General features: G+C 30.9%; 1 protein-coding gene across 1 annotated transcript in view; it reads right to left on the bottom strand.

The window, feature by feature from the left end:
- Positions 1 to 307: 307 nt before the first annotated feature.
- Positions 308 to 13356, bottom strand: part of LOC132744884 (uncharacterized) — a 40221-nt gene continuing 27172 nt past the window's right edge. Inside the window, exons 21-31 of the mRNA XM_060733676.1 lie at positions 10646 to 10732; positions 10269 to 10349; positions 9766 to 9840; positions 8841 to 8921; positions 7254 to 7340; positions 6260 to 6337; positions 3427 to 3471; positions 3132 to 3206; positions 2084 to 2164; positions 1753 to 1860; positions 308 to 1566 (exon numbers count right to left, since the gene is read on the bottom strand). Of these exons, the coding sequence (XP_060589659.1) occupies positions 1267 to 1566; positions 1753 to 1860; positions 2084 to 2164; positions 3132 to 3206; positions 3427 to 3471; positions 6260 to 6337; positions 7254 to 7340; positions 8841 to 8921; positions 9766 to 9840; positions 10269 to 10349; positions 10646 to 10732 (1098 nt within the window). The 3' untranslated portion in view covers positions 308 to 1266. The remainder of the gene's footprint in view (positions 1567 to 1752; positions 1861 to 2083; positions 2165 to 3131; positions 3207 to 3426; positions 3472 to 6259; positions 6338 to 7253; positions 7341 to 8840; positions 8922 to 9765; positions 9841 to 10268; positions 10350 to 10645; positions 10733 to 13356) is intronic.

Here is a 13356-nt window from a genome sequence, read left to right as displayed (position 1 = left end):
TAATGATATAATCACATGTATACTAGATATTTTTACACATACGTAGGTTAACACAATGAAGTGTTTCAAAGAGTGGTGCAGCATTTCTAAACATATGTTAGGTTATAATTGTAGACCTGTAGGTAGTACTGGTGTCGTTTCCTTTGCTTATAAACAACAAAAAAACCAACAAAAATAAAACAAAACAAAAGCATACCAAGAGTGAATTTTTACCCTCAAGCATCTATCCAAGTATCATTATGAATCACATTAGCCTTACATCATTTTGTCCATGTAATGTAACATTGAAAATTTACAATGACTTATGTTTTCTAAAAACGTGCATTCGGCGATTGTAAGCACGAGTAACATAATCATGCATCCTACTTCCTTAATGGAGCGCTGTTTGAATAAACATCTGGACAAAGATAATGTCATTAATGACATTATCTAAGACGTTATTCCAGGATTGTTGTGCGGGCTTATTTGAAAATTAATTGAAAATAACAGATATTTTAGCAGATTGATCCAATCATTGGAACCAACCATATTATGCGATAAATTTGTAAAATCAACAAAGATGAAAAACAGCTAATTGACAATAGTTCGTTATAATGAGTGAATCACATTTTTAATATACATTTTTATCAACCTATTTTCAAAAATAATTATCAGGATATTGTTATTATGGCAGTTTTCTATAGCAGGGACAAAAGATTTAATGCTAGTATATGAGATTTAGGTGCCTGAAATAATTAACAGAAGGTCTTTGGACGTTGTCCTACGTAAGGACAGCTGGAAAGCCACTATAAGACGATTACAGTTTAGTTTGACCCTCATAAACAATAAATCAAATACAAGATAAACATCTACAATCTGATTACAAAAATACATGTTTGAACTTTACATTTCTCAAAAGACAGGTAAAAATGATAAACAAACAACAGAAAACAACTATATTAGAATGACTTTCATCATGAAGGTAAGTGTAAAAACTGTTATTTCACCAATCAAATAATGTTGTTCAAATGATGTTAATTTCAATGAAATATACGATGCTATTAGGAATTTACAACTTTGGAATTTAAGCAGTATACACTGTCTAACTTTCTATTCAATTTATTAACTTAATTACATTGAGCAAAACTCAATAAGGGTCCTTAAGGGATATTGTTATTACGATAATGTCATGTCATTTAGGAATCATTTTTATAATTAACGTTGAAGCAACAATATAAACAAAACACTTTGATCAAAACATTTTAAGACTGAAAACCCTTATAAGTTTTATTTCGATTTTTTGTTTCCCAGTCCTTGGGCTACTCCCTTACACAATAATGGGCCGTCCTCATGTAAGTATAAAGCTGGCCAAACTATATAGTCAATAAATTTGCCAGAACTTGTGTAAGGTTTGTATTTGTTGGTATCAAAAGGAGTAGATTCCTTTAGTTCAGGAAGTTCTATAAAGACTGGTGGGTTATGGCGGTACATTGACCAGCAAATATTCACACACTTTTGGATATAGGTCTTTAGAGTCGTCTTCTCCGAGTCTGCATGGAATGCCTTGCCAATTATGTCTGCGACAGTCTAAATAAAATGGAAGAATAAGACTATTATTAGAACGTTTTCAAATAAAATTGACAATTCAATAATCGATTACATTGGACAATATTTACCTTTTTACTTCGTTAATGCTATCTTAATTAAATTACTTACTTTTCGACAAGTTTCATATAGTTATGTTATCGTATTTTATTTATCAAAGTAACATACCGTTTCGACTTCCTTCGCCAATTGATTTTCAAAAAAGTTCTTTGCGTCCATTATTGTTTTCTTTTGCTCTTTTTGAAGCAATTCAAAGTCTGATTCAATCCGTATTGCCTGTGAAGGAGATATTCAATATATTTTATGTATTTTCTTTCTGAAACGTACTATTTATAGTCGACGAGACAAATGATTTAATTAAGAATGAAGAAAAATCCAAATCTTATTTTTAGAAAAATAAATATGATCAATGTAGATAAAATAATAACAGGAATTCAATTTGCAGTATTTTCATTTATTTATATGTATTACGGTATGCATTTGTGTAATGACTTTTTACCGTTGTTGTCTCTGTTACATCATCCATCGAACTGTGTGTTGCTTCTGGTGCTTCCATAGCATCACTATCAGTTTTATCTTTCTGAAGTAAAATATTATATGATTCATAATGCACGAATAAGACAATACATTCATAGTTGAACATGTATAGAAGCAAAAAAGTATTACTATAGTTATGTTTCAGTGTAGAAATATTGCAAACAAAGACGTTTGATCTTGTTACAATAACTTGTACTTTGTTGAATAAATCGAAATAATTAATATATGATTATGTAGTGTTAAATTAAAGGTCATTAAAATTTCATTATATAAATTTATTTACATGAGTATTTTAGTGATATAGTTTTTTTTTCGCATTAGTTCTTGTCCGTTCTTAGAATATCAATAGTCTGGGAATTAATGTTGTTAACTAGATATCGTCTTACTGTAATATACAGGGCTAAATGTGACGTTTTGCATACAAATACCTAGTTTAAACTTCCAAAAAGTAGATTTGCTACTGACTTGAGAACCCGATCAGTGAATGATTTGGTTTACTATAAAGTGGTATTTATTATTTTACGCGTGTATGTCCCATGGGAGTAAGTACTCCCCTCATTTTAATTCCCCTAAATTGTGTTTATTTCACTACGCCTGAAATTCTTTAAATATTGTATACCTCTCTGAACTACAACTTTTAAGATACATTGCCGACTATTTTCTTTAAGGGGTTATCTCTTTATGTTGTTTATTGCTATCATTAATTGAAACACACACTTCATAACACAATATATATGCCCATTACCGTTTTGGACCGTGTTCCCAGAAAATTTAAAAAGACAGAATGGTTATTACTGTTTTGTTTGATTTCGTTTTTCTTATACAGAGTTTCCATCTGCTTCTTGTATCACAACTTTCTTTTCCGACTTTCCCTAGATAATGTATTGCTTTTTATAGAAATGAAAATAGGTGACGGGCTCTAGTTTATTTACATTAGACTTCTAAACTTAAGCCTTATGTTATTCACATTATCTTTGAATATTTTCGTTGAAAGTATTTTAAAGAATTACTATCGGTGATTCGGGTGTTGCAACTTGATTTGCTACAGGTGGTTTGTCCGTGTTATCATGCTGTTGCCCTGATGTCTAAAATGGAATAAACGCCAAATTCAATAAGGGTTGATTGTATAAGCTACTGACACTCGTAACGTTACTTTTGGTTTACTTTTTCTCTTGTTAACAAATTTGTAATAAGTTTTCAACAGGTGAAATCTTTCATAAAATTGTTCTTCTTTATTCTTTATGAAATACGTAATTACAGTTTAATGACTTATAATAGCTGGATAAATAAGCGTTCTTTACGCACTCCATTACTTTGAAACTCATTTGCATTTTCATTTGCAGCATCCTGCTGAAATAAAAACAATAATGATAATATTCTGACAAGGTTATCTTAACGCATCATGTCTTTGGCCTGTCATTTTCCCCTTACCATTGTGTCTAAAAATGTTCGTGAACTCAATATATTTTTACGATGTTTATTTCTACACATCATCAATGATAACATATTAACCAATATCAAATAAGTCGTTTAGTGGTTGATTTTTCTTAGTAAAAATGCGTATTGTCTTAATACATAATCATCTCAATTTTGTTAAATCCATTTTTGCACCTAAAAGGTAAATGATAAATAAAAAAAAATACAATGGAATATCTTAATGTTTTTAATATGAAAACTCAGTGGTATATTTTACTTATTATCTATTTATTTTTATATGATCAAGCTTTCAGATGAATATTAGATTAACAGTTCTATTTATCATTAATATGGAAGGAGAAATGACAATGCTATCCTGAGTCATGTAATACATGATACATGCTTGTTTTCATGAATAGATTGAAAATGTTTGAAAGTAAAATAGTGTAAAGTGAACAAAGAAAGACATTTACACATTGAAAACGGCACTAATAATCCGCACAAATCATTAAACAGAGGTCAAAATATACAAATATACTTCACACTTAGTCAGGCAGTAGGAAAATGGTGATTAATACTGCTTAATAAGTATTTTGAAACGTTTTAGTTTTTATAAAGTCTTAGGAGGTTTTTCGCAATTGTTTTTCTCGAAATATTTTGGTTCATCTACAAACATACAGCTTCAAACATTTATTAAAGTTCGCAAAATATAATGATTATCCATTGTACTTTATTGATCATACTGAGATGCTAATTGGTTTTATAATGCACTCTTGTCTTAGTAACACTACACATTACATCGAAATGTTACTTCATGATAGATATTTTCATGTTTTCTTAATTACCTAAAAGGTAAATGATAAATAAAAAAAAATACAATGGAATATCTTAATATTTTTAATATGAAAACTCAGTGGTATATTTTACTTATTATCTATTTATTTTTATATGATCAAGCTTTCAGATGAATATTAGATTAACAGTTCTATTTATCATTAATATGGAAGGAGAAATGACAATGCTATCCTGAGTCATGTAATACATGATACATGCTTGTTTTCATGAATAGATTGAAAATGTTTGAAAGTAAAATAGTGTAAAGTGAACAAAGAAAGACATTTACACATTGAAAACGGCACTAATAATCCGCACAAATCATTAAACAGAGGTCAAAATATACAAATATACTTCACACTTAGTCAGGCAGTAGGAAAATGGTGATTAATACTGCTTAATAAGTATTTTGAAACGTTTTAGTTTTTAAAGTCTTAGGAGGTTTTTCGCAATTGTTTTTCTCGAAATATTTTGGTTCATCTACAAACATACAGCTTCAAACATTTATTAAAGTTCGCAAAATATAATGATTATCCATTGTACTTTATTGATCATACTGAGATGCTAATTGGTTTTATAATGCACTCTTGTCTTAGTAACACTACACATTACATCGAAATGTTACTTCATGATAGATATTTTCATGTTTTCTTAATTGTCAGTATTTATTGTTTTTTTAACTTCAAACGGAAATAAGTATTTAACAGACTGAGCAAATCTACAGCTATCACTAAAGGTGATTCATACCCCACCAGCGACATTGGCTTTTTAAAAATAAGTGGACTAAAGTGAAATTTGAACTTAACTTGTAATTCATGATGTTTCATCTGTGTGCCTAAAACTATTACAAGTAATTAACTATCTTCATGAAACCATTTTTCAATTTCAAAGGATCCAACAACAATCCCAAGCTTTGTCTCTTTATAGGTTTACTAAATGTCAAGTTTTATCACAATATTTCATTCTTATAACTTTGATACCTTTTATAGTTCTCAACTTATGTCCAGGACAAAGTTCAAACACTTTAAAAATGAACAAAGGGAGGGTTTTATGCACTTTATTTCTACACAAAGTTTCAAGGTGATATCCTTTATAGTTCTCATGTTTTGTCCTGGACAAAATTCAAAGCCTAAAAATGAACAAAGGGCAATAAATCAAAAGTAATGGAAGGGGTGGTTACGGTTCTTATGCAATGTACCTCTCATCACATACAAAGTTTCAAATTGATAAATTTTACAGTTCTCAAATTCTGTCCCGGAAAGTTTCGAAGTGTAAAAATAAACAAAGGGCATTAACTCACCACCAACACCATATAAAAGACATTTTGTGTGGCTCGGTCTCATGGTATATTGTTTGTAAAAAACATCAATAAAATGAGATGATTGTCGTCATATTTTACATTTTATACTCTCTTTCTCATTTGCATTATCAGCGGTTTCTTTCTTAAAAGTAACCTCATATGTTTGCTAACTATTTCATCTTATTTGTATGCTTTGTCATTTTCGTTTGCTTTACCCGTTTAACCATTTCTTTCTCCATGAATGCTTTGTCCTCTCTGTCCCATTTTAAGGCTTACGTACTCCAAATCATTTTAGTTAGTTATTGTTTCTATCTTATTTGCACGCTTACTTATTTTTATTCAATTTACGTATTAGCATGTTTCGTTATATCGTTTTCGTTTGCACGTCTGACATTTCTATCGCAATTTCTTGCATTGAGATTCGTATCTTATTTGGATGATAGGTCATTTCAATATCATTTATATGCACAGTTATTTTATCTCATTTACTTGCTTAGTCATTTTTATCCCATTTGCCTGCATTCATCACTAATGAACAATCTAAAAATAGCTCGATATTTCCAAAGTTATAAAACATGAGTAGATAACCTTTGGTTGTAAGGCATTTCCTTCGATTCTTTTCTCAGTTTCTTTATCTGTTCCAGCATGATGTGCCTCCTCTGTCGTCTTTGTATAGATTAAACGTGATTTAAACAATAATCTGCATAGTACTCTACATAATGATATAAGATCAGTATCGAAAAATACGTGTTTCCAATTTGTTTGTATGAAAATGATATGTTTATATTAACTCTTTATCAAAAAGTTGAAAGACCTTTAAAAACACATATAAATTAATAGTTCTTCATCAAATACATGTATATATAATAACATGACAGAGTTATGGTTGGAATCAAATTTTCAAAATTATTTCAGAAATAAAAAGGGTTATATAGGGCATGTGTTAACTACCATTTAATAACAAAAACTTAAAATATAAAATATACACCTTTTTGCCAAATTTAAGCAGGGTTTGAATGCAAACTTATAAAGATTAAATGTATTACGAGCAAACTGGTAGAATTTTAACTAAACGCAAGCACTCATTTCGTTTTGACGAAATAGACAAATACAGAATCCCTAAAGAAAGCCCAACACGACAAAATTGAAAATGTTGCAGGCTCGGTTTGATTGAGCCTGTTCATGGACGGTAATGGAAAGTGCAAGTTACCGTCCACGCCCCCTAGCACCGGCTTAAGCAGAATTCAACATTTAACACGAAAATGGTGAGAATTTGAATTTAGAAACATCCGCAGATGTGTTCATACGGCGGTTATCATGAAGTTGACGACAAGTTTTAAAAGCACCAGTTAGTTTTCATTTGGAAAATTAGCAAAGTAAGTATCATTATATCGCAACTTCAACATTTATCGACCGTTAACGTGCTTTCTTAATACTAGAAACGTTGTTATTAAACTAAATGTTGTAGTATATAGCCATATTTAAATAAACATTGTCAGAACACATTTTTGCAAGGTATCTTCAGATGTTATAAAAAGTATTGACACTATACTTGAATATTTTTGTTATTTGAAACACTCACAATTGTTTGTTCGGATGTTTTAACTTCAGTTTCTTCTTTATTCCCCCCAGGATTATCGTCCATGTTATTTTGCTCGACTTTTGATTTCTAAAATGGAATAACATCTATTACAACAGATTATTGTTATAATAATTATGAAGATGGTTCACTGAGATACTCTTTTGTAGTTAACAGTAAAAATATTCAAGCAAAAATACAGTTAAAGGGGAAAGTCAAGATATGTTTGTTAAACATGTATGATCCACTTTCGGCAGGTTATTGTGAATTTCATTTGACCTAGTGACAAATAGGGGTTATCTACTATTTATGAGTCATGACTAGTCACTAGGTCATTGTGACCGTAAAGACCGTGCAGAAATTTTAGTATAAAGTTATCTATCACAAATCTTACCAAATAACATATGCATACATTTTATGAACCATGTAGACCTCCTTAACGACAGCTAATTTGGTATATTACAAACGACCTTGAAATGTGAATTCCAAAGCATTTTTAGCTCAAAAAAGTATCAACCAAGGCAACTTGAGTTGTTGAGTTCTCGTTCGGAAACCGGTTTACGTACAAGGGCAATGTGACTTTGACCTTTGACAGGGGGTATCTACTGGACAAGACAAATTCACCAGTGAAGTTTGATGGTAAAGTGTCCATGATATGTTGAGATATTGATTAGAAACGGTTTTACCTAAAAAGTCAATGTGATCTTGACCCCTGACCCCTTGGCACAAAAATCCATTGAAATAATCTCCCGATCATACCTTTCGGAAGTTTGAAGGTGAAGGGTCAATGGGATAGGAAAATGTTTTGACATAAAAGGTCAATGTGACCTTTGACTCTTGACCACACGACCAATGCAACTTTGCAGTTTAAGGGCCAAGGGTCCATTGGTTGTCAAGATATTGATCGGACACCGTTTTTATATACAAAGTCAAAATGACATGGACGGTAACTTCCTCCAGTACCGTCCACCCAATCAGAGAGAGGGGCCCGCAATTTTTTTCAATTTCCGTGTTTTTTTATTTGGGACTGTTCCAAATTTTTTTTATTTCCCCCATACGTGTTAAGTACAATCACATGATAAAAACTAGGTTTGCAAACCTTATGTAGCTTTATAAAGATATCTTATTAATATCTGAAAGGTCAATAGGCAATGCATTTTGGAAGTTTGAAGGTGAAGGGTCAATAGGTTGTCGAGTTATTGATAGGAAAATGTTTTGACATACAAGGTCAATGTGACCTTTGACCCTTGACCTCAAGACCAATGCAACTTTGTAGTTTGAGGGCCAAGGGTCCATTGGTTGTCAAGTTATTGACCGGTAACCGTTTTAATATGCAAGGCCAAAATGACGTGGACGGGAACTTGCTCCAGTACCGTCCAGCTCAATCAGAGCCTGCAGCATTTTCAATTTTGCCGTGTTCGGCTTTATTAAGGTATTTTGTTTATCTATATGTTATTGATCAAACCTTATACTTTTTAATGTACAATCACAAGATATAAACTAGGTTTGCAAAGCTTGCGTTGCTTTATCAAGATATCTTATTAATATCTAAAAGGTCAATAGGCAATGTAAATAATTGGTTTTACCTACCTCATAGTTTTTGTCTTTATTAGCCTTGCTTTCGTTTTTGTCATCGCTAAGCATATTTGAATTGACTGCAGTTCTTTCGTCCTTAAAAAGGAAAATTTATTTTCATTAGGCTTAGCCAAAGATCTGGTATTTTATCGTGTGTCATGATGATATTTATTGTTACAGAAAATGCAAATATCTAATTTTGTTTTGTTTGTCTTGGGTTTTACGTCACATCAACATAGTTTAGGTCATATCGTGACGTTCTAGCTTTACTGGTGGAGAAAGATCTCTGGTGCCCTTCCGAACATTATTTCAGGCAGGAACGGGCACGTGCGTAGAACGACCGACGTCCCGTTAGCTAGCTGGGGGGCAAGTGCAAATATCTTAATAAAAGAGGCGCTTAATTTATATCAAAGTCCACCCAATGCCGAAATAAATGGTGCCTAGTCATTTCTAATAACTTCCTTTCCCAGCAGTTTCTATCATATATTTTTATCATATATACCCCACAAGATTCCTAAGTCAGTTCTTTCACATTTACTTGGTTGAATATCATCATTTAATTTACATGATTTGCTATTTTGTCCCCTATACGTTACGTTAAACATTTTTTATCTTATATGCATGTTTATCGTTGTATAACTTTTTTCCTGCTTCTCAACTTTTATCTCACTTGCATGCTTGATTATTAATTTCTAAAATACCGGCTTTAACATTTTTATCTTATTTTATTATATGACCAGCCCTATCTTTTTGCACATTGTGTTTAATCCATACTACTTGAAAGTTTGTTTTTTCTTTACTTTTTGTTTAATTCATTTGCATGAATTAATTACAAAGGAAAGTATTATATTCGTTTCGATGTATTCTTAAACTACAAAATTGTTCAACTACATAGTCGTTGAATACTTGTCGTTTCATTAAGTAACAATGAAAACTTTACCTTTGGTGGCTCGGTGTTTCCTTCTTCCTTCTCTTCATGTCCTTTATCTTTGTTATCATGCTTTGCCTCTGGAATCTGTATTATACAGCAATAAACGTGATTCAAACAAACTTTTGCATAACATATCTTTGAAATGCCGTTCTACGGCTATATCTTTTGGCACGCAGAGTTAGACCAATATTATTTGCATGATTGGTCATTTTATCTTATTTCATGCTTGATCATGTTTAATTTATTTGCATTATTTCTCAACAAATAAAAGTAATATAACTAGCTCGATGTATTCCAATTAACGAAACTGTTCAACTACAATGCCGTTGAATACTAGTAGATTCTTGAATTGAAAATTTTACTTTTGGTGGTTTATGTGACAGGGTAGGGAAAAGTACAGCCTGACCCTTGCCTGACATTTGGAATACCGTTTTTTGGCCATACTGACTGAGCTATCCGGTCGTTCACACCTTTTTCCCTAATATATGAACAGTTTTAATTTTTACACACACCTCATCTTTTTTGTACTCATTGGTCTTGCATTTATTTTGGTCTGCATTATCCGTATTTAAATGGCCTTCTATGCTTTCATCCTTCAAAGGAAATTTAATTTTAATAGAACTTTAAAATGTGGCATTTAATTGTTTGTCATTGTGATATTGTTGTCAAGAAAACTCTAATTGAAAGATGCAATAAATTGATATCGAAGTTCATCCAATGGCGAATTAAATGATAGCTAGTCATTTCTATTTTTTTCCAAGTTAATTTTGTCATTAAATGTTATATTTGATTAACATTATAAAATCACTTTTTAAAGGCATTTTCAGGTCGATTGTTATGAAAAATACTATATTTGAATATATTTGTTAACATTATTTGAAAGAATTACAATTGGCGCCTCAGGTGTTTCAACTCCAGTCTCATCTTCATTCTCTTCAGGATTTCCTTCCGTGTTAGAATGCTCAAGTTCTGATTTCTAAAATGTAATAAACGTCAAAGTCAATACATTCTGATAAAGGGTCATTTGTTTTAGAAAAAAATGTCTTTTTTTGCGAAACACCGGTGACACTTGCAAGTGCACTTGATGATAAAGCTTCTGTGATAGTTTGTTAAAAATCCTTTTAAAAGTAGTTGCACACAGATTAATTGTGCAACGCTAACCTGTCCGCCAGTCAACATACTGAGTATATAATCATATGTTCCTTCGAAAATCAAAACATATTGAATATACTTGATATATTGTAATGACGTTTCAAGATTTATGGATTTAACTTAAGACCTTTAAACGTGCAATCACATGATACAAACTTGGTTTGCAATACTCAATACTTATGATTAAATATAGTGTAGGCCCCTTTATTTGTAGAATTTTGACAAAATATACTTTCTTCGTTATATCATAAAGCTGATGAATTTTTTCAGAAGCATCAGTCAGTATTTATTTAAATTAATTGCAAAGTTTTGTAAAATCATATCGCAACTACTTCCGTAAGGTCAGAAACATATGTTTAAACATTATTTTGTAATAATTTTGTCATTGATACCTATAATTGAATAACCATTATGAGAGCACATTCTAAATGTGCACCTGCAGATAAAATGTTATTCACATTGGCCCAGTTTTTCAAATCTTTTGTTAAATATGTAACAATGAAATAATTGTTAAATTAACAAAAAAATGTTACATTCTGCCTTAAATTTTCTTGTTAAGCAATCCTGTTGTTCAAACATTGTTAACGTTAAAGTTCTGTTAAATTAACAAAGTGTTGTATTTGTTATGTTAAATATCTTTGTTCAGTAAATTAGCATCATATTTTTGTTAAACAAATCAGCTTTAACAAAGACTTCCAGAAGTGAATTAATTTTATCTTTATTGGAACAGAAAATAACTTGCCCCCCCCCCCCTGCTCTGTCGCTGTCAACCCTCAATAAATCATTGTTAACATTTTAACACAAATGGGACATCTTTCTCAATTTTAAAAGATATACGGGAATTTTAGAAAGTCCAATGTTCTATCAAGCCTCAATGAAGAAAAAAAACATACTGATAAACACGTTTTAAATTACATGAAATAAGTATTAAAATCATCTTTTAAATACCAAGTGTCAACATGAAGTCGTGTCTGTGATTTAATTGACTTTCTAGAAGTATACACTTTAACAATGTTAAAATTACCTTATTCTACCTAATCTATTATGTTTAATTTTCATCAACTAAGAAGCACGCTAACAATACTGAATACCATTTTCAAATTACTTAGAACAACAACTGATCAATTATCTTAAAAAGTGTTTAACTTCCTTTTATTTTATTATAGTCTGTGTCATCAAATTTGAATATTATTTTCATTTTTTACCAAATGTGAGACTAGATTAGGTCATCTGATTTAATGATATGTAATCCCTGGATTAAAACGGAGTCTTTTACTGTAAAAAGATATTCAGCACTTCATATTTTCAATAAGGGCAATAATAAAAATATGTCTTCCCTGGACCCAACCCAACTAAAATAGGGTCTGAAGAATTAAGGTAACTTCTAATTTTCCTTTTTTATGTGAGTGCATTAAAAGCAAGCTTTTTTTAAATTTGAAGACATTTATAAGGACTTTTATTGTAAAATATGCAAGGATATAAATGATGACAGTAACAGGTATTCATGCATTATGTGTAAAAAATTGAGTACTTGAAAATTTGAGATAATATTTGTACATACTTCATTTTTGAGAAAAAAATTGGGAAGGAGACAAATTCACTTGGGAAAAAAAAACACTTGTTTGTTTGTTGTTTGCAAGTCAGTAATTATACTTATATAATGGTAAAAGGATAGTGCGTGTTTTGATCAAAATCTGTATTATGTTGATAAATGATGTACACATAAGTTTCATCTTCAAATTTAAAATGGACATACCAAACCTGTCTAACAATTAGTTGATCGTCTGTAGGAACTTAAGAGTTAAAATCTCAATCATGACTTTTTTGTGTTAAAATTGAAACGTGCTTTATATAGATAATTGATTTTAAACTGTATAAACTGGCATACATATTGCTGAAATTTAGAGGGTAAATTGCATAGTGAATTTGTTTATTTTGAACCTAATGCTATGTTATTGTTTCATAAAAGTTTATCATTCGGTCAAAATTGATGATGCAGTTATAAGCCTGGTCTTTGACAGTGACTTCCAGTTATGATTTTACACACATACCAAGCTAAAAGTTTTTGTAGTATTCTGTATAAAAACATACCTGGGGGCCATTTCTTATAACATAAGCATATGGAAGAAAAATCAATACGATAGTCAGACCCTTAAGTGACTCATCAATTACCACAATGCAACAGTAAAACATGGCTTTTCAAATGGGGATTTCATACTAGCAACAGCAATTTTAAGTATTTTACAGTGTTTAAAATGAAATTAATCTTTCAGACGTTGCTAGCATGTTTCCTAACACCCAGTTTAATATTTCACAAAAGCACAAAAGGATTTAACAAACATTACGGAATAAAGACTGATAAAGATGCATACACATGGAAAATATACTTTGGAAAAGGTTGTAGTGTATACACTAAAGCATTTTAAAAAGATGAATGGCAAGCACCGT

Source organism: Ruditapes philippinarum, unplaced genomic scaffold (genome assembly GCF_026571515.1).
Source record: "Ruditapes philippinarum isolate M1 unplaced genomic scaffold, ASM2657151v2 ctg939_1_1_1_1, whole genome shotgun sequence".
Taxonomy (NCBI): Eukaryota; Metazoa; Mollusca; class Bivalvia; order Venerida; family Veneridae; genus Ruditapes; species Ruditapes philippinarum.
Note: the sequence above shows the minus strand (reverse complement) of the source record. Positions and strands in the feature narration are given on the sequence as shown.